Source organism: Oryctolagus cuniculus, chromosome 9 (genome assembly GCF_964237555.1).
Source record: "Oryctolagus cuniculus chromosome 9, mOryCun1.1, whole genome shotgun sequence".
Classification (NCBI taxonomy): domain Eukaryota; kingdom Metazoa; phylum Chordata; class Mammalia; order Lagomorpha; family Leporidae; genus Oryctolagus; species Oryctolagus cuniculus.
Window position 1 is genome coordinate 12,068,195 of NC_091440.1, and position 25,409 is coordinate 12,093,603.

Consider the following 25,409-nt stretch of genomic DNA (forward strand, 5'->3'; position numbering starts at 1 on the left):
AGGTCTCCCACGTGGGCGCAGGGGCCCAAGCACCCGGGCCATCTTCCACTGCCTTCCCAGGCCATAAGCAGGGAGCTGGATCGGAAGAGGAGTAGCCGGGACAGGAACCAGCACCCATTGGCATGCCAACTACACTACAATGCCGGCCCCTGCATTCGAAATCTTTAAAAGGAAACTGAGGCAGGTCTGGCCATAGAGGTGGGAATATTTGAACACTCTTCTGCTCTCTCGTCTGCATTCTGTGACAGCCATCCATCCCCACATGTGAAGAGACAGTTATCAATCATGAAAAATCGGCATTCTAGGAGATGTTTCATCCGTTTACCTTTCATTATCTCGGCAAATAATAGTCAGTTTACTCTTAGCATCATTCCTCTGATAGCTCCCATTCTGCAGTTTTTAATTCCAGCTTTGAAAACACAAAGAGCAGGGTCCCCGAGAAAGCAGCTGCAGGCCAGCTCCGGGCTGGTGTCCTGCCAGCTCCCAGGAGGCAGCGCAGGTCCCTGGTGTGGGCCAGGCGTGGACGCAGCATCCCCAGTGAGTATGCTGGTCCCTGTGAGATGAGGCCGGTGGGGATGTGGCAGCGTGAGCCCTGTGTGGCGTCTCTGCCACGTTTTCCAGGTGACCGGACACCCAGTGGGCTCTGAAGGACTCCCTGTGTCCATGGCAGGGGGGAGGGGCAGGCAGAGCAGGATAAGTCTGTGGTCCTTGGGCTGGCCCCTCCTGGTGGGTGGGGACCTCGCTGTCGTCAGGGTCCTTGGCTCCTCACCTGAAAGGACGTCCTTTGGTCCCTCTGGGTTGTTTGTGGGTGAGTAAGCTTTGTGACAGGCCAGGCCCCGCTGCAGGGAGGAGCTATCCAGCTGTCCACTTGGGCAGCCACTGCTCTGTGGGTGCCCCAGGAAGGAGGCCCCGGCGTTCCCTGAGGGCACCTCAAAGCATTGGTGGCGACTTCCACGTTGTCCTGATTCCAGTATCTAAGGCGGGAGGTGGGGCCCCCTTAACGGTTCTGCCATTTGAAGACCCCAGACCCTAATGCAGAGGGGAGTGGGTGGGGAACCCCCAACCCCTGATCCTTCTCGGGGCACCTGTGCTAGCTATGGGCAAGCAAGGAGGCCTCTGCTTTGTGGATTCAAGGGGTCGCACTGCTGGCTGCACGTAGCCCCTGCGCGAGTGTTAGGGGTTATCTGTGAGAAAGAGCAGAGCCCTATGGAGAGCTTTGCCTGAAAAATTGCATTATGCAAACACAGGAGAGAAAGAGAACCTGTCCTTGCCCATGCCCATTCTCCAGCCTGGTTGCGTGCAGTCCCTCCCCGGACAGCCTTGTCATGTTTTTACTACGGAATTTCTCCTTAATGACTGTGCCAACAATTTGCTTTAAAACATGTATCATATATATCAAAATTTATTTTTCTTTATGTCAGACAATGTGATATGCATTGCTTAAATACACGGGACTCTCTTCAACGCTTAATAAAAATCATTTCCTTTAAAATCAATGTATGCCGTTTAAAGTTCTCTTCTGTGCAGTCCTTCACGTGTATCTCAGCTCCCCACGTGAGTGGTCCTGGGGCTGGCGTTGAGGTACAGCAGGTTAAGCCACCACCCGCTATGCTGGCACCCCATACGGGCTCTAGTTTAGATCCCGGCTGTTCCACTTCCAGTCCAGCTCCCTGCTCATGGCCTGGGAAAGCAGCAGAGGATGGCCCACGTGCTTGGGCCCCTCTTACCATATGGGAGACCTGGAGGAAGCTCCTAGCTCCTGGCTTCTGCCTGGCCAAGCCCTGGCCATTGTGGTCATTTGGGAAGTCAACCAGAGAATGGAAGATCTCTTCCCTCCTCTCCCCTCACCCTTCTCTCTCTAACTCTGCCTTTCAAATAAATAAACAGATCTTCAGACAGGCTGGCCCCGTCCCTGGTGTCTGTCCAAGCCGCTTCTTTCCCCGTCACTGCTTTCCGGCACCCCCACCTCTTTGGTGCCCTTGGACGAGCTGCTCGGGAGTGGCTCTGCTTTCTGTGTGCGAGGGGCTGGGACTGCAGGTAGGCGCTGTGGATGGCCAAGATGCTTCTCGCACCTCTCATCATCCTGGTGGTGGAAGGACCCCGGAGCCAGGACCCCCAGCTGCTAACTCACTCAGCCCCTGATGTGTGCTTTCTGCTCCTGTCCGCAGAAGACCCCTAGCCACAGCCCCGCCACGGTCAGGCTGTGTTCTGCAGGCTGCCCCCCTTGGTGTGTTATTGACCCCCCAGTGCCCCCGAGTTCTCCCTCAAAAGTTTGTTTTAAAGCTCTATTGTATTTATTAGAAAGAGTGACAGAGAAGGAGAGAGCTTCCATCTGCTGGTTCACTTCCTAAATGACTGTGACCTTCGCAGCTGGGCCAGGCTGAAGCCAGCAACCTAGACCTCCATCCGGGTCTCCTACATGGGTTCAGGGGCCCAAGCACTTGGACCATCTTCTGTTGTCTTCCCAGACTCACTAAAAGGAGCTGGATTTTAAGGGGAGCAGCCGGGAATTGAACTGGTGCTCATATGAGATGCGCAGCATTGTAGGCATGGGCTTACCCTGCTGTGCCACAGTGCCAGCCCCAGATTTCAAGCCTTTTGGCACCAAAATAACTGTTCTTGTAATTTCTCTTTTCCATGAGCTTTCTGAAGTACCCTGTATAGCCAGGGTTGGGGAGAAGCTGCTCCTTTGAGGCTGCTTTTTTAGCTATTAATCGCACATGCACTTAAGAATCACAAGTCATTCTCATAAGCGTTGCATGTTTTTGTATGTTAAAGTTTTAAAAACGTTTTTATTTTCAACTGAAACATAAAAGTTACACATTTGTGGGTTATCATGTGCTGTTACAGTACAAGGGCACATTGTGTGATGTCCAGGTGGGGGCCAACAATTCCTGTGTAGTCTCTCCACTGGCAGAATAGTCCTTTATCCTGCTCCACACTCATCCCATGAGTGTCCTTTGAGAAGAGATTTAGCTCCCAGTCTTTAAAGCAGTGTCTGGAGTCGCCTGTCCCATTGCATACCAGTTAGGAAAGCACCCCCCCCCCACACACACACACACATACCGGGTCAGTACCCGTGGGTAGAATTCTGTGTCTTCCATTGCCACGTGATTGTTTGCAGAACCAACATTGGAGCCATGAGCCGGAAAGAAAGAAACAAATTGTGAATTACTTCCTGAACACCAAGAGAGAAAGGAAGGGCAGTCATCACATGCAAAACAGGGGAAATGAGTGGAAACTGCATCCTGTGGTCATCTTACTTATTAATCGCTCTCAGCGTCTTCTGCTGCGCAGGTCAACCTGCATCTTCAGCTTTGGTCCCTAGGGAAGATGAGTTAGCAAAGGCAGCCGGGGAGGAGTATTCCTGTGGCTTTTCTGTCTGCCTTGTAGCTTTTACCACCTGCTTCCCACCTGTATGTCCTTCATTTCCAAACAAATTTTCTAAGTATCGTGCCCTTCCTTTGAGCCGATGACATTTTCCAAGTCCAAGTCCCCTTTGGGGACCTCAGAAGCCAGAGTCTCTGGAGCTAATGGGTGCAGTGTGCTAAACAACACAGCTTCCATCGCACACGTGTGTCCTGCTCTCCGTGCGGCTTGCAGAATGGCTGTTGGCCGGTGCAGCCCAGACTGCTTTCCGCTTGGAAGTCAGTGAAGTCCTAGACCTTAGGACTAACGAGAGACGAAAGCCAGTTGTAGTGAACATCCCAGGCTTGTGGCGGGGTCTGGTGAGTTTCTCCTTTGCTATGTCTAAGGCATGTTCAGTATTTCCTGGGCTGAGGATTTGCTCAAATGTTTTTGGCGTAACTCTCTCTCTCTCCCCCTTCTCCCAAGGTTGCCGGTGTCGTCGGCCGCGCAGACCTGCTATGCGCCCTCTTCTTTCTGTTGTCTTTCCTCGGCTACTGTAGAGCGTTCAGAGAAAGTAAGCATGATGTTTGCCTTCTTAATGTCCCACTTCTCCGTGCTCTTGTCCCGCAGTGTTGTAAGAGATGGGAAAGATAAATTGACCGCTGTGAAGGGTGGGGGCGGAGGAGTCCACTCTTTGGAGCTATGTGTTTATGCCATTGCTTTGTTTGTGATGCGAAGTTTCCGCTTGGTAATGCAAACTTCCTGTATAGGTGTCCAGATGGAGGGAGGGAGGGAGGCTGCTGGCCGGCGGTGAGGCCCGGAGCACAGGCCAGAGCACAGGCAATAGCAGAACTGTTGTCGCACTTGCGATTGTGTTTTGGTACTCTAACTTCCAGCAAGACTGTTGTGGGTCAGGCTGGGCTGTAGTGATAATCTCTGCCTTTGTGGTCCAGCCGCCCCTCCTTGGTTTCCAGGGCTGGATTGGAAAGGGCCCATGAGTGTTTCCATCTTCTACCCCTTCCCCATACCCTCCTAGGAGCTGTGCCCAGGCTGTGTGTCTTGGAGCACCTGTTCCCTCACACCTCTGCCGCCACTAAGACGTGTCCAGTGCTTACCTAGGACTTGAGTGCACCCACTCTTTGGTTATGTTTATTTTATCCAAGCCCCCACTTGTTTTTGTGACAGAAGCTGATTCATCAGAACTGACTCATCAGTTTTCTGACAGATCACGGGGACAGCTGGATTGAGCAGCTTCAAGTATGGAAAACAGTGGTGGCAACTTTTCTTGCTGAGACTGAAAGTTAATTTAGCCGTAAGGCGCGCCCATCCCCTCCTGGGTGGGGGTCTCCCCATCTGTGATGGGCATCTCGGGAGGTTGCAGCTGCCCCAGCCCCGTATTGAGTCAGTACCATCGTGTGGGGATGGAGGACAGGGTCCGTAATCAACAGTACTACATCATGATCGAAAGCGGGGAGTTAAATCTGCACTTGCAGATACAGAGAATAGCATTTTCTCAGCAGTTGTATTTTTTTCTTGAAGACATTTAAAACTTAAGTCTTGTGGCCTTTTTCAAAGACAACGCGACAGTTTCGTGAAGTGTTTTATTAATTTAACACATCCTCCCTCAAAGTCACAACTCCCTATGCTCAGTGGATTTCAGAGACATCAGAAGTGGTTTTTTGAAGCGAGTACTAAATGTTGTTGGATTTAACATGTAAGAGACATCATTTAGGAGACTTAATAGACCCTCTCAGTGCTTTTAAAGATTGCTCTTTAAATAATGGAAAATGAAGTAATGGGAAAATGACCATGAGGCGTGAAAGCTTCAGTCACGTGAACAGAAACCTTCCTTCTCCCAGAATGGAGAAAAGCTAAAGACATTTTATATTCTTTTTCTGGTTCTTTTTGGTAACCTTCCCTCTGTTCCAGGTCAGAGATGCATATATTCTGTCATATGCGCCTGATTATAATTCACCTGCATATTATAAAATTATTTCCAGGAGCTTTTTATCCATACAAAGATAAATTTTTATAAAGCTCTGGAAGCCAAAGGTCAGGATGCTTAAATATGTGATGATTTATCAATTAATACTTTGATTCATGAGAAATTGGTGAAGGATATCTCAGTACTGACATATAAAGGGTCTTGAGAAATTCATGGAAAATATGTAGATTAGAAAAAAAAGCCATGCATGGATTTTTTTTTCAGCAAAATGAACATTTTTTAATTTGGTTTTTCCATGAACTTGAAGTACTTTTGTGTATTAACAAGAAGTAAGAGCATGACCTTCTTGATCTGGGAACCTTCTTTTTGCATTTAAAGTATGTTTGCTTTAGGGTTGGAAAGAAACAATCAGACCTTTAAGATTAAGTTGGTAAATGTTTTTGAGAACGTTCCCTGGGAAGTTTTTAATGTTTGCACACCAACAGCAGTGACAGGCACAGTTTGTGTAGAAGCCCTTTAAGGCCTGAATGGGTTTCCATTTAGCTGAAGTCACCTGGACTAGTTGCATGGATAGATGAGGAAGCCTTTGAAGAAGGCTTTTGCTCGGCCTCTGGTCTGCAAGCTGCCCCTCTTCCTTGGACTTGGTCTGCTGTTAGCCTGAACCCTCTTTAAAGAACGGAAAGTGGAGCACACAGAGTCCCCCAGCTCGGTCTCTGGTCCTTTGTGATCACCAACTGCTTATTTGGTCTTTGAAAAATACGGAGCTGTGTGGTTTGCTCCACACATCCACCCAGCCTGCAGGAGTCTTGACCCTGAATGTCATTGTTGGCCATGAACTTCTCTGTCCTTTGGTCCTCTAACTCTATCCACCTGCTCAGGCAGGCTTTGAGTTGTAGATCGTCACAGTTCTTTCTTAGATGTTTAAGGTGGTTGGTTTGCGACTCCTAACCCAGTGTGGTTATTCTGAGTTGGTATCCCCTACTATTGCCTGTCCCCATTCGTGGTTGCCCGTCACAGTCTATGGACAGCATGATTGAACTCTGTCTAGGCATGGAGGTGCAGAACAGCCTAGATCCTCAAAAAATGGCCTTAGACACTCTGTGGTTAGCTTCACTGGGTTGTGTCCTATGTCCCTGACCCCTCACCAGGCAGGTGAGCCCCACCTCTCTCACTTCAGGGCCTTGGGAACTAATGTCCAGCCCCCTGCCCCACCAGAGGGCACTAGATCTGCCCGTCCTTCTGCCAGCTGCTCCCTCACAGCTCCTAAACCCTCCTTGGTTTAATTACTCCCTGAACCAGTGCTGACAGAGGCTGGTGGAGCCTGTCCCAGTCTCTGCTGACAGAGGCACTGTGTTCAACTCTCCTCTGTTTCTGAAGTTCTCTGCTCATATTTTAAACATACCATGAGCAGAACAGGCTTCACTGCTTACTCTTAATAATCCTTAAACATCACATTCAGCTTTTATCTTTTTTTTTTTTTAAGCTTTATTTTATTGATTTGAAAGACAGTTACAGAGAGAGATATAGACCGAGAGAGGACTTCCATCCTCCGGTTCACTCCCCAGATGGCCGCAATGGCTGGAGCTGCACCTCTCTGAAGCCAGGAGCCAGGAGCTTCTTCTGGGTTTCCCACATGGGTGCAGGGGCCCAAGGACTTGAGCCATCTTCCACTGCTTTCCCAGGCCATAGCAGAGAGCTGGATGGGAAGCGGAGCAGCCGGGACTAGAACCGGCGCCCATATGGGATGCCGATGCTTCAGGCCAGGGCATTAACCCGAGGCACCACAGTGCCGGCCCCCACATTCAGCTTTATACATGTGCTACCCAAGAGCCTTTTTAGTTTCCACAAACTAAGAATACCTTCACAGGAAAGGAGCAGTTAAGAACCACGTGTACAAAAACGTTTCTGCATAAGGCATTTCTGTCTCCATTTTTACATTACTATAGCGAAATGCCTGAGGCTGGCTACTTTCTAAATCAGAGTGCGTTTAGTGCAGTTTGGAGACTGAGAGTCCAAGATGAAGTAGGTCATCCATTTGGCCTCTGGGTGTCTGGCAGAGAAGCCAGAAGGGAAGTGGCCACATGCAGAAGGGGACTCGCTTTGTAACAGCTCATAGACATTAACAGGGGTCCCTCGGGAGCTGCATTCTTGTGCCAGCCTGCAGCACAAAGAACCGGGTTTCCTGAAACAGAGTGGGAATGCGGGGACAAGGACGCAAAGAATGGAGCCAAGACAAATCCTGATCAAGGCTCGTTTATTCAACAAATCCAGTAGTATTTAAACATGACCAGTTGTATACAAGAAGGCACACAAAAGATTTACATATCCAAAAGACTTTTGGGGTTACAAAGAGTTCCTGCTTAACAGATCACAAAATGTTATCAATCATTGATTACAAGGGTATAATAAAACACATAGGTGATAAATGCAGGTTTCAGGTGTGGCTGATTATCTACATCATCTCTTGTGAGAAGTCTAGCAGTGAGATACGGTTCTTCTGCCTCTTTCTGGAATCTCCTTAGCCTTTTGTCTGTGCCAGGATGTCTCCATCCATGTGTTTAAGTGTAAACAAGAGGGGCGACTGCCTGTGGCTGCCCACACACTCGTCTCTTCCAAGGACAGCTCCCAGAAGCAACTAATCACTCTCCAGCAGGCCACAGCTCTAAAGGGTGCTGTCACCTCCCAGCACCGCCCTGAGCTTCACACAGGTGAACCTGGGGGAGAACCCACAGCAGTAGTTACAGCAAGATGCCCTGGTTCTGTGCTCAACCAGCATGAGGCTTATCAGCATTGGTCATTAATTCTGACTCTTAGCGATTAAATAGGAGTGTTTCCTGCCCCAGGCCCTGTGTCCAGTGTTGGGGATACAGAAGAGCAAAGTCCCTGCCTGTGAGGACATCCAGTCTAGTATGTTTTGATTAAAATGTCCGGGGGCCAGCATTGTGGTATAGTGAGTTAAGCAGCCACCTGCAATACTGGTGTACCATATGGACACCAGTTAAAGTGCTGGCTGCTCCAACTCCCATCCAGCTCCCTGCTAATGTGCCTGGGAAAGCAGCAGAAGATGGCCCAAGTCCCCGGGCCCCTGCACCCACGTGGGAGACCCTGATGAAGCTCCTGCCTCCTGGCTTCAGCCTGGCCCATCCCTGCTATAACAGCCATCTAGGGAGGTAAACCAGTGGATGGAGGATCTGTCTCTCCTCTTTCTCTGTAACTGCCTTTCTAATAAATAAAACGCCCATTACTCAGAACGCCTGAAGAGGTGCATGCCTGGTTCCGTGTACAGCCTGGGAGGGGTTTGTTCCCTGTCCCCGCGTGCCCGCAGGCTCTGAGTCAGTGTTTGCTGCTTGCCCTGGTGTGCTTACTCAGAGCCGGTGTCTGGCCTTTGTGCTTCGGTTTCTTTGACCTTTGCGTCACTTCCGTCAGTTGGACAGAGCAGAGCCCTTCACACGAATGGACATCCAGCTATACAGGTTTTCATTTGGAGTCTGAGAAAGGCTAATAAATAATCATATTTTTATTTTCTCCATCTAGCCAGCACCGGCCTGCAGAAAGCTGAGTGGTAAACTCGTGTATTTATTGTCCTTGCACTGATGGTTTCTTACTCTAATCGCCCTTGTTTCTAAATGTTCAACAAAGAGTCAAGACTCTTTTGTGCTAGAAGTCCAGTATGTATTCAGGAACAAAAATGCTGTTTAACGTTCACAGTTAATGTTCAAAGTACCCCACTTGAAAACCTAGTCTTTGTGCTTTTTGGATCTGAACAGAAACTCAAAAAAAGAGGTCCAGCGTTCATCACACATAAACTCGATGTTCAGGAGGGATTGTTACAGAGGAATAGATTTGGTATTATTTTGTAAGGGAACAAAACATTGCGCACTCTGAAGTGAACAAGCTAGCTAGTTACAAAGCTCTTGCAGATGATACACTTCTTTTCCAGTAACCTCGTTAGCGCGTGTGCAGATGAGATACCAGTGTCATGAATCGGGACAATATTTAACAGCTTGGGTTTATGAACAGGCAATTCTGTGTTAACCTCTAGAATCTTGGTAGTTTCAGAAAATGAATATCTACCCGTGTAACATCTCTGGGGCTCTGCCTGTGTGTGTGTGTGTGTGCGTGTGTGTGTGTGTGGTGTGTTTAAATAGAATGGCTTCAAGCAAGATTTTTTGCAGCAGAATCTTTTGAAAAAGGAAATGTTTTTATAACACAAGCATACATTTTCTTTAAAAAAAAAAATCCGCTAAGTCAGATGGAGTTGATGTTACTTCTGAATGCTCAATATAAGAAGCTCTGTGTGTTGTGATAGAACATGGTGTCTGTGTTTCTGTCTCTATGAAAGCCTGGCGTTAGAGACTGCAAACATAACCTCTGCCCGATAGAAACGGTACAGTAGCCGAAACCACTCTGGCTCTGACCTAATACCTCAGAATTCTTCCTGTGAGGAGTTAGGACTGAGGAGAGAAGTCTCAGTCTCCTCTCGCACGGAGAGAAGAGTCTGGTGTCTTGCAGAGGAGAATGGATTTGCTGTCCAGCTGGATCTGTCATGTGAAGTCCAGGCCATTGCCGTTAGGATCAGCCAGGACCTCAAACTTAGGTTGTTCTTGAGGCCTGGAGTCTTTGGCGTGCTGCTCTCGCTATCGGAGAAGGCACGGAAGAGCTGTTTACTCCTAGGGTTTTGCCTTCCGTTTCTCCTGGACTTAGAACTATGCAGTTGGGAAACGCTAAGGCAGCTCCCTAGCTCCCATCCTACACGGTCATTGTCCTTCGGTTTGGGGCTATTGGACTTCACGTCCACTCTCTTTTCTCTGCCTCCGGTTTCTGCAGACCTCCGCTGCTGGGTTTGCCCAGATGGGCTCACAATTCCGCACGGCAAGGCCGACTTCTCTCATTCCATGCACGGCTTGGCTGTTTCCACGTTTGGAGTGTGAATCCGATGCTCACTGTGCAGCTCTGGCAGCTACAGAGTGTGGCCGCTTGTCGGGTGGCGTCGTTCCCACACACCCCATGGTGTGCTGGTTGCAAGTGGCAGAGGTGCCAGGCAGAGGTGCTGAAGGGTGCCGGCTTGGGCCACCTGCCCGCTGGGAAGGGGTGCCAACAAGAAACACACAGCGGGGCAGGTTTCAGAGTCCCGCGTCATGAAGTGTTGGTGGTTGCTCATGTGCGTAGTTCTCCCAGAGCGCGCCGTCCCCTGACAGGCGAGGGATGCTCACCCATCCTCATCCTGGTTGTCGGTACCTAACATTCAGCCATCTGGATGAAGATGAGAAGGGAAACTGGGCCAAAGTGACGTCCTGAGGTGCGGACCTGGGGCCGTGTGCAAACTGGGACTCCTTGTCGTGGGAAGATTTTTCTGAACCAAACATATTCATAAATGCAGCCTCATTGGAAGGACACCTGCCTCTCTGGTGTATTTTTACTGTTTTTTTTTTTTTTTTAAGTTGCTTCTAAATTGAATAAATTTACCCTATGCTTTTTTTATAGTCCTTATATAATTTTTTCTTTTTAATTTCAAGGTCTCTTATATAACAGAGATTGTTCCAGTGTAAGGTGATTTAAAAACTAAATTAAAAGTGAGAAGGCAACTTGCGGCTGTTTGGGTTCACAGCACGGAGCAGATTATTCACTTTTTGCCATTGAATTCTATCTCCTAATTGTATAAGAAGTAGAGTGATACAATACAACTACTGATAGACATGGAGATACATGCACCTGTGTATTGATCCAGCCAATATTGATCACGCATTTGCTGTTTGCAAGGTGGCCCCTGGCGTCTTAGTTATCTTGTTAAAATGCTCAAGCTGCAAGCGAAAGAATAACTTGCAGTAGTTACTAAGATCATAACCACAGAATCTCAAAGTCCAAATTCAAGTCGATTATGCTGTCTGGACAGTTTTTAGCATCAGTCACCTTAACAAACCAAGACTCAGTCAATCTTTATTATTTTCGAAATTTCTATATGATATGTCATTTGCATTTATACATCATCCTTTATTAAGAAATTATTTAAAAAAGAGAGAACGATCTTCTGTCCACTGGTTCACACCCCTAGATGGCTACAACAGCTGGGGCTGAAGCCAAGAACCTGGAATTCCATCAGTGTCTCCCATGTGTGTGGCACTTGGGCCATCTTCCATTGCTTTCCCAGGTGCATTAGCAGGGAGCCTGACCAGAAGTGGAGCAACCAGGACTCAAACCATGGTGCTCATAATGAAATGCCATCACCCACTGCCTCCCAGCATTAGCCAGAAGCTGTCAGAAGTGAAGGAGGGACCAGCATTGTGGCCTAGTGGGTAAAGCTGCCACCTGCAATGCCAGTATGGGTGCTGGTTCGAGTCCCAGCTGCTCTACTTCCAATCCAGCTCCCTGCTAATATTCCTGGGAAAGCGGCAGACCAACCACTGCACCAGGTGCTTGCTCTTTTTATTTTTTAATCTTTATTTATTTATGTGAGAGGCAGAGAGAGCACCCCTCCCCATTGACTGATTGACTCCCTAAGTACCTGGAAGAACCAAGGCTGGGCCAAGCCAAAGCCAGGAGCTAGGAACTCAATTCTGTTCTCCCACTTGAGTGACTGGGCCCCAGGTGTTTGAGCCATCACCTGCTCCCTTCCAGAGGCTACATTAGCAGGAAGCTGAAGTCAGGAGCCAGAGCTGAGATTCAGACCCAGGCACTCTGACACTGACGCAGTGCCTCAGACGCTGTTTCACATGCCCTCTCCCCCCCCGTGCTTTCAGACGTGGAGAACTTCATTCAGCAAAGAAGCATGGCATTATCTTTCCTGTGTGTTCACACTGGGTGTGTTTGAAGCAAAGCCGGAAATTAACAAGCAGAAGCTTTCAAGAGGAGGAGGGAATTGGAGGTGTGAGAGGTGTGGTACGATCAAGGGGTGCCATTAGGGAGAAACCCAGTGCCTCTGAAGGCTGTGTGTGTGTGTCTGGCTTAGCCATCCAAGAAGAGCACCACTTTAAATTTTAGACGAGTGGAACTTGAGGCTGTCCCTTTCACGTCTGCATAGTAATTTAAGTTTGAGTTAACAGAGTGCCTTTGAGAGCATTTTAATGGAGGAACTGGGGATTTCTTCCTATCAAAGACCCCAGGTTCCTGGTGGGGGAAGTTGAGCTATGTGACAGCCAAGTGAAATGTAAGCGAATTCTGTTTGTCTGAGTCTTGTTTTTCAAATTAAGAACAGGGACCCACACATCAGGAAATCATATTTTGTTTAGTCAAATAGTGCAGACATGAGCTGTGAGAGTGAGAAAGTTTGGGTAACAGGTTGGCAGTGGGGAGTCCCTTGGTTTGTGTGCACTACAGAGCTGAGTGCCCAGTGGCCATGGAAACAATGGACTGAGGCTAACCACCGTGTCTCAGCAGGCCTGATGAGGCTGCCAACTGTGGGGGAGGGGAGAGGGGTGTCTTCTACCCCATTTACTCATAGATAAGAAACCACTGTGATTAACAGGGTCATTAACCAGTAAAGCCTTCTGTTTACAAAAAAAAAACTACTAATGTGTGAAAATCCCGAAAGTGGCCTTACCCTGACTCAGGAGGGGCGACATGATCTGGACGCTGAGGCCACTGCTGTCCTGTGCAAAATGCTCCCATGCCCTCATCTGGTGCGTTGTGAGCTGTGGTCCCCTTAGGTTTCATCAGTGGGACCCTTTGCTCCCCTAAAACCTGTGGGGCTCTTTGCCTAAGTCATCTCTTTGAGGGAATCTGGGAATGTCCCAGCCAGAGGGTTATGTTGGCCATGTGTGCTTTAAGGCTTTGTTGCCTACCATCGCTTGTGTGCTGATGAGTGCTAGCAAGCACCCAGATGGGGTAGTAAGTTCCAGTCAATCTGAAAGTGCTCAAATTGGGATCATGCTGAATTTGACAATCTTTTTATCATTGTTGTGGCTTGTAACTGTGGCCTCTTGGTATTACATAGGAATGAGGGTTCATGGGAAACGGAATTAAAAGATATGTTTGTTTTGGTGCCAAAAAATGTTTTGGAATCCATGCGTTTTGTGGAAAATGCATATTATGGGGGGGGGAACTAGGTGAATTTCTATTTTTGGCCACAAAATAAACGTTTAATTCCATTTTCCATGAACTTTTTATAGTACTCTCATGTAGTGTAACTAATTTCTGCAAGTAACACAGTCCTTGATTTCTTGGTCAAACACAGTGTGTGTAGTGAGAACCTGACTTCCAGGTTCTGTCCCACCTGAGGAACTTGGAGTTAAGACTTGAAGTTGAGGGAAGCAGACTTGGGCTCAGCATACTTCCAGAAGAATATTCTGACAACCCAGAGCTTAAAAAATAGAGTGGACTGTGTTATGAAAAGTTACAGATAGAATTAAAAAGGCATGAGTGCTCCAACATGGGAAGCAGTCCACATAGCATGACAATGGCTTAAAGTAGCACTCTGACCTCAGAATCAGCCTTTAAGGCATTCTGGTCTGGCTGAAAAGCCCACGAGAGCATTTCAGGCATGGAAAGCCAAGACACCATAGCAAAAAGTTTCCTACATGAAAGACCTCTGTGGGTGAGACCCCAGTGGAAAGAAGTGGTCACCAAAGAAGGATTTACTTTTCTCTGAAGGGAGAAGAGAACTTTCACTTTGCTTATGGTCTTGTCTAAATACTGGGAGTGTGTGGACTCCAAAGGCTTCTATTAGCATAAGCAGCTCATGTCAAGAGCCTCAGGTGATCACTGATGTCATTCATAAGTGTGCTAATTGTTAAATTAACAACAGGAGCCACTGGGCACTAACTTTCCATGCAGGACCTCTGTCCTCAAAGAGCTGTATTGTGAGAGTTAATAATAAAACTTGTTCTCAGATATATACTTCGTTTTAGTGTATTAAGAGGAGGATATTCTTATGTCTCATAAGTTCTGGATAAGCCAAAATGCCCAGCTTGTTTCCTTAGGTGCTTCTTCAATTCATGATAAAACTTGTTCTTAAAGAAAAAAAAAGTATATCATTGCAAAAATTAAAAGAAAAATAAGAAAGGAAGTAGGAGGAAGAGTGGGAGTGAGGAAGGGAGGGAGAATGGGGTGGCAGGTGTCATTATGTTCTTGAAACTGTATGAGAAGCATGACATTTGTTCCATTTATGTAAATAAACACTTGTTGAGGCCAGGTGGCCCCCTGCTGGGCATTTTGAAAGGGATTCCCGCATTTCCATCCTTGCAGGCCATCACAGGCCACATTCTGTGAGACGCACTGTCACTGCGCAGTGGGACCTGGGGCTGTGGAAGCACTTTGCATCCCTATCAGTAGCTGGCAGTGACTTCACTCGGGAGCATGGTTGCTTTGGCAGAGTCGGGGCAGGTACAGCTATGGGTCTAGGCTGTATCGTGGGTGTTTGCTCCCGTCAGCCGGCCGTGCGCCATGGAGAGTGGTGCTGTCAACCGTTAGGGAGCCCCAGAGTCTCCCAGAGAGCTGGTGAGAAAGATCCGTGGCAGGTTCCTACCCTTAGGTGGGCCCTGAGTCTGTTTCTGTCCAGATCCAGGCGCTGGTGTCTGGACCCCACCCTGTGAGTCCCACTGGTTTTGGGCAGTGGGGAGCTGCAGCTAGAATTCACTTAGTAGGGGAGGGAGACTGCCTGGAGGACAGCGCTGCCAGTCCCAGCATCATTGGCCTTTGACAGCTCCCCGAGTGGGTAGGGTTTTGCCACCAGCATTCTAGCCTAAGTGAACAGAGGAAGCAGAACACGGGGAGAATGTGCTCCTGGCTTGGAACAGAAACCTGGAGAAACTAGAGGTGCCAGGTGGCCACATTAGCAAGGCCCTGGAGACCTCTGCAGAGTAAGAGCAGGTGTGGGACCCATCCAGGGTGAGTTCTGCTGGTGCTTTGTTTCGCATTCAGGCTGTCTGTTGGTTCCAGGCTTTGTGACCTGCACAGGGCTCAGGCCCCATGTAGAATGTGTGAGAGGAAGGCCACCCTACCCCCAGACCAGACCCCACTGGCTGCTGGGGCGACAGAGAGCCTTCTCCTGGGACTTTGCTGACTGCTTGTTGAGTATCTAGAGCCTTTGTCCCTTTGTTCAGGGTCTGCCTGTCTCACACACAACCAAGCAGTTCGAGGCGAACCTGAGTGCACCCTCGACACTGCCGGTGTGCCCGGTGCGTTTCGTGACAAGGTGACTCAGCCGTCCCCCCTTGACTGCCACATCGAAGCCCCGTGGAGAGTCCCAGCTGCCCTCGGCTGAGGGAGTGCGGCTGAATCACACGCAGTGTTTGTCTGCTGAGTCCCTCCTTTGCTCCTGGCTCTGTACCAGGTGATTTTTTAAAACACCTAGTTTTTCATACATGCATATGGCCAAGGAAACATAAAAGTACCAGAAGTTATACAGTGCAAAATAAGACTGCCTTCCTCCCCAACCCAGTCTTTCTGCTTAGCTGGTTTCTGGTGTGTTTTCCAGAGATGCTTTGGGCATTTACAAACTTGTTCATGTAATTTTTAACACACCCAGGAGTTCTGTATAATTTTTTTTTAATATTTATTTATTTGAAAGGCAGAATTACGGGGGAGGGGGAGGAGAAAGGTCTTCCATTCGCTGTTTCACTCCCCCAAGTGGCCGCAACAGCCGGATCTGGGCTGATCCGAAGCCAGGAGCCTGGAGCTTCCTCCAGGTCTCCCACATAAATGCAGGGGCCCACGCACTTTGGCCATCTTCTGCTGCTTTCCCAGATGCATTAGCAGGGAGCTGGATTGGAAATGCAGCAGCCGGGACTCGAACCAGCGCTCATACGGGATGCTGGCACTGCAGGCAGAAACCACACCAGAGCACCAGTTCCATAATTTTTTCCTCTCGAGTATGTCCCAAGGGTTGTTACGATGCCCTTATTTTATAGATTTAAGCCATTGAGACTGGGGATAACTTGCCTGCCCAGTGTTATCATAAATAATGGTGTGCTGGAAATCAGACCCTAAGTGTGGTTTAAATGGAACTGGGCCAAGACTCATAGGTACCTTGTTCAAGCTAATGATTGGATCCTCCAGGAAGGTCTGCCTTTGCCCCTACTTCATACCAGAATGCGCACGCCACCCCCTGGACCCAGCTTCCCTGGGCTACGTAGGGGCTAGCAGTCATTCCTTACGTGCTGCCCACTTGAGCTTCTTACAGGGGCCATGGGTCCTGCAAGGTTCAGAGCTCCTGTGGAGACTCACCCAGTTTGACCCATGCCTCTACGAGGCCCAGGTGCTAAGTGGGTGCCAGCCCTCCCCAGGCATCATGCATCCTTTAATGGGTTGGGAGCCGTCCTGCACCAGCAGCAAAGCAGACTGTCCTGAGCCACCAGGGCTATGAGATGGGAGCAGTAGAGAGTCAGGCTGCTCAGGCACTCCTGGGTCCTTGTCGTGACAGCAGGCATCGGTGCTGTCTTGAAAGCAGATGGTTGGTTGCAGTCTCCACGGGAGTTCTCACTGTGACTTGTTAGAAAGGTCTGCTAGGTGATAGGTTGGGACGAAGAAACTTCCCCATGGAACTTTAGGTTGGGCATGTTTGTGGCCAGGGCTTCATCATGGTGCCTGCCAGTGGCTCTGGGCACCTGCTTGGCACAGCCTTGAGAGGGGGCTGTGTGTCTCTTTTAAAGGGTGCTGTGCACCCACAAGTGCAGACATGCCCACTCACCCACAGAGAAGTGCTGTCCGAAATCCAGACCCTGGCTTTAATCTGTGGCTGTTTACACCGCGTGCTTAGAAATTTAGGTCCTGATGCTAACAAGACGGCGCTGCATCACCTCACTTGTGTTTATCCTTTCTCTTACGTGGCAGGCAGCAAAGAGGGAACACATTCTTCTACGTTCTGGGTGTTGCTAAGTATCTTTCTGGGAGCTGTGGCCATGCTGTGCAAGGAGCAAGGGATCACCGTGCTGGTAAGAGCCAAGACGCAAGCCGGACAACCTGTCCGCTTCTAGTGGGACCGCTTGGCCGACCCTGCCTCTGCCTCCTGTTTCTGCATCCCCCTGCTGGCCCAAGGCCGTAGACCTCTGCGGACCAGTGCGTGTGCTGTCACAGTTCTAGCATTTCAGAGCGGTGACTGCCTCTCGTGGCTGTGATTAGCAGCTGCTGGGGAACGGGGCATGGACAGTCTGTACGGAGCCGTGAGTCGTCCTCCTGGAGGAGCCCCACAAGGAGAGAGGAGAGAACGGTTTGCTTGCTGCGTAGGGTCTCTCGTGGGTTTCGGCACTGCTAGATCCAGCAGAGGACTGGCCCCGCCCCGTTGGTGTGTTTTGTCCTGAATTTATAAAGGGCAGGGGATAATTTGGAAATGAAACCTTCCCATGCACCCACATCCCTGGGCCTTCTCCCTGCCTGCTCATCACCGAGCAACCCCACAGCAAGACTTCAACAGACACTGGAATCAAAGCGTTCCACGCTCGCCAGCCTTCGGGAAGATTCTCATTAGTCTGGCGTTTAAAGAAGAGTTGCAATCATTCTCACTTTTCAAGTGGGACTTCGTCCTCAGAGAGCTCTTTTGAAGTCAGATGTGTCTGTTGGTCGAACGTCTTTACCTCTGAGCCTTGACGTCTCGCCATACATTATGTAGTGCGTGTCTCATGTTTGTAAATTTGTTCCAGAGTATGTTTTATTTAGTAAGTGTAATTGGAATCCAGATGGAAAACTTTATTTTTTTTAACCAGAGGTAAAACTAAAGAAGAAAATTTCAGTCTGTTTCATGTCTTAAATTCTTTTCGAATCTTTTTTTGTCTCTTCCTGTGCTGTTTTATTTAAAGTTTTCTTTTCTTTTTTTTTTTTTTTTTTTTGCAGGTCAGTAACTTTTTATTAAAAAAATCTTCTAAAGTAAAAAACTTCTTAAAGATAAAAAATTCCCTTTTCTCTATCTTATACTCCATTACCCAGAAATATTCATTTTTAAAGAAATTTATTTATACATTAGGTTCTCAGGGTCAAAGCAAATGCATGATAATTACTACAACACAATTCTCATCAGTTCCCATTGTTCTGATCTTTAAAAGCAAGCCTTCCAACATTTCTTGTGATTATTTTACTGAGGTCTAATTTACATACAGTAAAATACTCAGCTGTAAAGGTAAGGATTGAATTTGGGCAAATGAATAGGCCTGAGTCCCATCCTTCCAATCAAGACATGCATGGTGGGGCCAGCACTGTGGCATAGTGGGTAAAAATGTTGCCTGAAGCACCGGCATCCCATATGGCCCAAGTTCCAGCTGCTCCACTTCCAGTCCAGCTCCCTGCTAATGCGCCTTGGAAAGCAGCAGAAGATGGCTCAAGTTCTTGGGCTCTTGCACCCATGTGGGAGACCCAGAAGAAGCTCCAGGCTCCTGGCTTTAAATCGGCTCAGCTCTAGCTGCTGTGGCCATCTGGGGAGTGAACCAGCAGATGGAAGATCTCTGTCTGTCTCTGCTTCTGCCTGTAACTCTGTCTTTCAATAAATAAATAGATCTTTAAAAAAAAAAAATAGACATGCATGGCGTTTGTCACCCCAGGAAGTACCTTCATGCCTCTGTCCCACCCAGAAGCAACCTCACAATGTTTTAAATATTAAAAATCATTAAATAAGAGAAATGGAAAAATCACCACCTAGACACAGAACCAGAGAATAATATAAATTGCAGGGCTTTTCAAAAAGTTCATGGAAAGTACATACTATGGCAAAAACTATGCATGGATTTATAAAAAAATTTTTGCACCAAAATAAGCTTATCTTTTAATTCCATTTTTCACAAACTTTTTTTAAAGACTTATTTATTTACTGGAGAGGCAGAGAGAGAGAAAGAAAGTCTTCCGTCTGCTTTTTACTCCCCAAATGGCCGCAATGGCTGGAGCTGTGCTGATCCAAAGACAGGAGCTTCTGGGTCTCCCACGCGGGTGCAGGGGGCCAAGTGTTTGGGCATCCTCCACTGCTTTCCTAGGCCACAGCAGAGAGCTGGATCAGAACGGGAGCAACGAGACACACACCAGCATCCATATGGGATTCTGGCGCTACAGATGGAGGCTTAACCTACTACATCACAGCACCAGCCCCTCCACAAACTCTTTGAAGTCCCCTCTTGGTTTCCTGATATCATCAGTGATACCTGAGAGAATGTGACTGTTCCGATGAGACCAATTATTTCATATGATTCAACCTAAGGGTCACTGCTGCTTTGGCTGGTTAATGAAATCAGTGAGGTTCATGGGGACAGGTGCTGTGGTGTAGCAGGTTAAGTTCATACGGAAGCTGGCTGGAGCCTCAGCTGCTTCACTTCCAATCCAGGTCCCTGCTAATGCACCTGGGAAAGCAGCAGAGAATGGCCCAATGGCTTGGAGCCCTGCACCCTTGTAGGAGACCCAGAGGAAGCTCCTGCCTCCTGGCTTCAGCCCAGCCCAGCCCTCGGAAAGATCAGATTCATTTGCTGACGTGAGTCGTGTTGAGAACCAAAGCGTGACCCCCACAGAAAGGACATCGTGAGGAGCAGCAGTGGCTGGGAGCCTGTTAGGTGGTCAGGACCCCAGCCCCAACCCGGGCCTGCTGGGTCCCAGTCTCTAGTGAGTCCCCGATCAGTAGCGTTTTATCAGCACTGCAGGATTAGGTTAGGTTTACGTGATACCATGAACTCTAGCTGTTTTCAGACATTTTATTAAATGTGGACATTTTGATGATGTGTTTCAGTGAGAAGGAGGAGAAAATGTCAGTGTTATATTCAGCCCAGTCATCATAATCACGCGACTCTGTCACCCCTGGGTGACTGTCCAGTAGCTCACAGGCAGCAAAACAAACGGCCTGAAAAGGCGGGGCAGCTCAACAGGGCGCCTCTGCTTTCTAGCGCTGGTTTGCAGCCCGGCAGATGTGCTGCTCTGTGACCCACACGGGCGAATAGCATCAGGATCCTCTGAAATGATGGACCCAGTGCTGGCCCGTGGACGCGATAATTAGTGGCTGCAGCGCTTACGGGAGAGGGTTACGCAGGGATGTCAGCCGCTCTCTGAAAACCACACATTAACCCTGACTTCTGATGATTTATGATCTTCTGTGCTGCAAAGCCCCATGCTAAAAAGACCCAAGTCATTCCGGGGCAGCCTTAACTGTGTGCACCGGGCCACGGAGACCGTCTCATCCAGCGTGGACCCAGGGGCTCTGCTGGATGACATCACTGCCGGCAGCCTTGGTAGAAAGCCCAGGACAGGCAGCGAGAAAAACCTAAGGCTGCTTTGCCGTCAGCTGTCCCTCCACTAGCTGCAAATGCAGCCCTTCTCTGTGCCACGGCAGACAGCCTGGGCCAGTGGAGGCCCTGCTGTCCTCGGCCTGGCTCCCAGAGTGGCCCAGGGCATCTTCATGCCACCCAGCCGGAGGGGTGGGCCGAGGATTGTCTAGCTTCTACGCCCAGACCTCCAAAGGGCACCCAGGTCACTTCTGCCAGGCTCCTGGGCTAGTCCCAAGCCTCAGCTCCTGTGTCCCCGCAGAGGAGGCTGGGAGATGTGGTCTGACTGTGTGCTGGGGAGAAGACTAGGGGGCGACTGGGACCCTGGACCTGGGAGAACACCCAGGCTGCTCCTCACTGGGCCACATTCAGCCAGCACTTGTCTCTGCCTGGCTGTGGCTGGCTCTGTACGGTTGGGGCATAATGATTGCCCAGGGAGCGGCTGTGTTGTGTCAACTCAAGGACCATGTTCCAGTGATGGGGAAAGGGGCAACTGTGCCTGGGAATCCCAAATTCCTAGCTGACCTGCATTTTAAAGTACTACTTTAAAAAAAAAAAAAGTTTAATTTATTTGAAAGGCAGAGTTACAGAGAGACAGACACAGAACTTCCATCTGCTGGTTCCTTCCCCATATGGCCACAGTGGCCGAGGCTGGGCCAGGCTGAAGCCAGGGGCCTGGAATTCCATTTATGTCTCCCACATGAATGGAAGGGACTTAAGCACTTGGGCCATCTTCCACTGCTTTCCCAGGAACATTAGCAGGGAGCTGGATCAGAAGTGGAGCAGGCAGGACTCAAACAGGCACCCTTATGGGATTCGCACGCTGCAGGCGGAAGCTTAACCCGCTGCACCACAATGCTGGCCCACTTGAAGTGCCTCCACATGCAGGCTGTGAAATCATTACTGTGGTCTAATATACTACCGTGAACCAAGCATTTCATAGAGGCGATGAGTTCTTTTTTTAAGACCTGGAGAAATCTGTGATTATCCATCTCATTTCCTGTCTCGATTCAGTGCTGCAAAGGTGGGGTGCGTTTGCTGCCCAATCGGAGCTACGTTCTCCCAGCCGTGATTGTCTGGCTTTGTTTCCTTAGGGTTTGAACGCGGTGTTTGACATCTTGGTGATCGGCAAATTCAATGTTCTAGAAATTGTCCACAAGGTACTGCATAAGGACAAGTCGTTAGGGGTGAGTATTTGCTTGTGTGTCCAGCCCAGCCGTGGGAAATGTCAAGTACCAGCCGCCTTGGAGTGCCATTTTCATTATGCTTTCTGAATTGTGAAGTAGCCAGCCCCTGCATGCACAGTGAGAGAGTGGTCCAGGCAGAGTCGCTCTGCGTTGGTAGCAGACGTAGCCACGCTTTCAGCGGGAGCTGTGTGGCATTGGGGACTGTGTGCTGTGCTGTCCTTGCAGAGCATCAGCGTACTCAGGAACGGGGCCCTGCTCTTCCGCATGGCGCTTCTCATCTCTGGAGGGGCCGCCGTGCTCTACGTGCGCTGGAAAATCATGGGCACGGGCCCGCCTGCCTTCACCGAGGTGGACAATCCGGCCTCCTTTGCCGACAGTGTGTGGGTCAGGGTGAGTTCTGAGCCTGGTCTCCTTTGGAAGATTGCTCCCCTTCCCCAGATTCCCAGACCCTTCATCTGTCGTGGACGGCGCACTCCCCATCACCTCCAATGCCTGGGATACCGCCGTACTTGTTTGCTGTTGCTAAAGCCATTCCATAGCAAGCATGGACACACATGACGCGACCCGTGTGAGCTGCCTGAGCATCCGTCACGGAGGGCTGGTCCCGGGACTCCTGTGGACGCCAAGTTCCCACCCAGGTTTTTACCCACCCCCAGGTTCTTCCGATAGCTGAGGCAATGCCCCCACGTCACTTCAGTCACTGCCATTCAGCACAGTGCATAGTGCAGGGCAAACCCAGGCTTGCTTTGGGGAACTTCCTGTAATTCTCCCCCTATATATTTTTTAAAAGATTTATTTATTTATTTTTTGAAATGCATAGTTACCGATAGAGCAAGTGACATCTTCCATCCACCAGTTCACTCCCGCAAGTGACCACAATGGCCAGAGCTGGGGCAATCTGAAGCCAAGAGCCAGGAGCTTCTTCTAGGTCTCCCGTGTGGGTGCAGGGGCCCAAGGACTTGGGCTGCCTTCTGCTGCTTTCCAGGCTGCATTAGCATGGAGCCGGATGGGAAGTGGAACAGCCAGGACTCAGAACAGCCTTACCTTCTATGCCATAGTGCCGGCCCCACTCCCCAGTATTTTCTATTCTTTAGATACAGAACCAGCAAATATGGAGAGCCAAGTGTGTGTCTTTTTAAAATTAGAGTATGATTCCCTTTAACGTCAAGTTCCTTGCCCTGATCCTGTTTTCTCTGATCATGAAGGCTGGATTGAACCCTCCTGGAGATATTTTTAAAAGTCTGACAATGCTGGCTCTAGTCTAATAGTCAAGACTCTTTTTTAGGTTTGCCTTTTTGGCAAGCTGCGATGTTAGCTGTGCACTCATAGAGAAATCCAAGAGACAGCCCCAGAACCCTGTCCCTGTGTCGTTGGGCACATAGGTGACCCCTGAACCTCGGACCTCCTGCACGGGCTTTCGGCACCACTAAGTGACTCAGAGCTTGGCCAGAAATAGAGCAAAGGTAGTACCTCGTCTGGGAGCTGTGCTGTATTTGTGTTTACTGAAATCTGAATGCATTTAATAAGTTAGCACCTACAGTCCCATGCCCAGGATCCAGAGTGGCTACATAGTATTTTACTTAATTTTTAAAGAGGTTTTTTTTTCTTTCTTTTTTTTTTTTTTTTTTTTTTTGAGAGGTAGAGTTACAGACAGTGAGAGGGAGAGAGAGAGGTTTCCCGTCTGCTGGTTCACTCCCCAAATGCCCACAACAGCCAGAGCTGGACTGATCTGGAGCCAGGAAGTTCTTCTGGGTCTCCCACGCGGGTGCAGGAGCCCAAGAACTTGGGCCATCTTCTACTGCTTTCCTAGGCCATAGCAGAGAGCTGGATGGAAAGGGAGCAGCCAGGACTAGAACCAGTGCCTGTATGGAATGCCGGTGCTACAGGTGGTGGCTTTACCTGCTATGCCACAGCGTTGGCCCCTGTGTTGTATTTTATAGAGCTACTCTCCTTGAACAGAAGTGTATAAATGCCTCAAAAGTGAAGCTAGGATACACACACACACACACACACACACACACGTGTGTATATATATATATGTATGTATATGTATTACATACATATGTGTGTATATATATGTATTTTCAAATCCGTTACCAAATAAATGTTTGTTTTCCTTTCGACTGACAGGCCATAAACTATAATTACTACTATTCATTGAACGCCTGGCTGCTGCTGTGTCCCTGGTGGCTGTGTTTTGATTGGTCAATGGGCTGCATCCCCCTCATTAAGTCCTTCGGTGACTGGAGGGTAATTGCACTGGCTGCACTCTGGCTCTGCCTAATTGGCCTGATACACCAAGCCCTGTGCTCTGAAGACAGCCACAGGAGAAGGTAAGCGGCAGCGCTGGATTTTAACTTCCTCCCTGGGTGTGGTCGGAAGCATTTTGCTCAGTCCAGCACTCATCACTCTGACGATTTTGTGGAGGTGCTGTCCAAGGACGTTGCCTTCAAATCCATATTTATGGCCAGGATGCGTTCCATCCATTCGGGACCCATTGCTGGCTTCCACTAGTGGGGAGGGGGCGTGCAGGAGGGGGCATGGATGACTGAGTTACCTCCCCCTCCCCTTTCCCCAGAAGTAGCATTTTGAGATCCTTTTCGCAATGGGTGGTAAAGAGTAATTTGTGGTCAGAACAGAGAATGTAATTGATGTGTGTTGTGCCCATTATTGCACAATTCTTCAAAAAACCCTGGTGACTGCTGTCACGGTTCCTCCTGTTATTGTTGGGTACAAAATGGGCTGCTGTCCAAAGAGACTGTTCTTCCTGGGTGGAAAAAAAAAGTTATTGAGAAAGTAATTGGGAAAAACAAATGTGTTTCACGAAAACTGTTTAAGATGATTTCTTCTAAGCGTGTGTTTATGGAATTAGATTAGTAATTTGTCAAAATAAATCAGATTTTAAGTTCACCTGTGTCTAAAATGGCTAGTCATTCTAAAGACCAACAAACTTTAGTTCCAGCTCACTTAGACATGTGAAAGAGACCTGAAAAAAAATGCTGTAGGCACAGCGGGCACAGAGACACCAAATTTGGCCTAGTTTCCTCATTCATGGTCCTGCATCATGGGGGACGCCGGAAATCACCCACTGGTTCTAGAAGTCTGTCAGTGCTCAGCCGTCTCTCTGAAATTTGCAGTGATACAGAACCGAAAATGGTTTCTGACATTCGGACTTGCTGACAATTAAACTGGTTAAGAAATTCCGATTCCTGTTAAGTCTGGTTAGGGGTAGGGGAGTTCCCTGAAGACCCCATTGAGCTAATTGGGACTGATTCGCACTGAGTGGTTGGAGCAGGTGCATCGATCAGCCCCCACAGATATAATCATGTGAGTGTTATTGATGTGAATTGCATGTGCGCTTTTTCCTTACACTTGAGGACCAGTGACTTGTATTTTTGGGTGTTGCCCCTGTGCTGGCACGCAGGCCAGATCCTCTCTCCCAGTGACATTTTTGTGCCGACAGTGCGGCCTTTCCTAAGTTGGTGGCATGAAACACAAAGGTCTTCGTCGTGAGCGCAGTGTCGGGTGGGACTGTGGCTTTGAGACATCTGAAAACACCCCTGTGCCTGCACCCTTTCGGTTCTCAGGATCCTCACCCTGGGCCTGGGGTTTCTCATCATCCCGTTCCTGCCTGCGAGTAACCTCTTCTTCCGCGTGGGCTTCGTGGTTGCAGAGCGGGTCCTCTACCTTCCCAGCGTGGGCTACTGCGTGCTGCTGACTTGCGGGTTTGGAGCCCTGAGCAGACAGACCAAGAAAAAGGTATCCAGCAGG

The 25,409-nt window shown here is 49.0% G+C and overlaps 1 protein-coding gene across 6 annotated transcripts in view; it reads left to right on the forward strand.

Moving 5' to 3' along the window:
• The window catches only part of TMTC4 (transmembrane O-mannosyltransferase targeting cadherins 4), a 66,912-nt gene that overhangs the window by 12,491 nt on the left and 29,012 nt on the right, over positions 1–25,409 (forward strand). For 2 of the 6 annotated variants that reach the window (XM_051850477.2, XM_051850476.2), the window contains exons 5-10: positions 3,835–3,922; positions 17,060–17,160; positions 21,546–21,638; positions 21,864–22,028; positions 23,769–23,971; positions 25,226–25,397. In XM_051850477.2, the coding sequence (XP_051706437.1) occupies positions 3,835–3,922; positions 17,060–17,160; positions 21,546–21,638; positions 21,864–22,028; positions 23,769–23,971; positions 25,226–25,397 (822 nt within the window). The remainder of the gene's footprint in view (positions 1–3,834; positions 3,923–17,059; positions 17,161–21,545; positions 21,639–21,863; positions 22,029–23,768; positions 23,972–25,225; positions 25,398–25,409) is intronic. The other 4 variants (XM_070048633.1, XM_070048635.1, XM_070048634.1 and 1 more) reach the window with 4 other exon arrangements.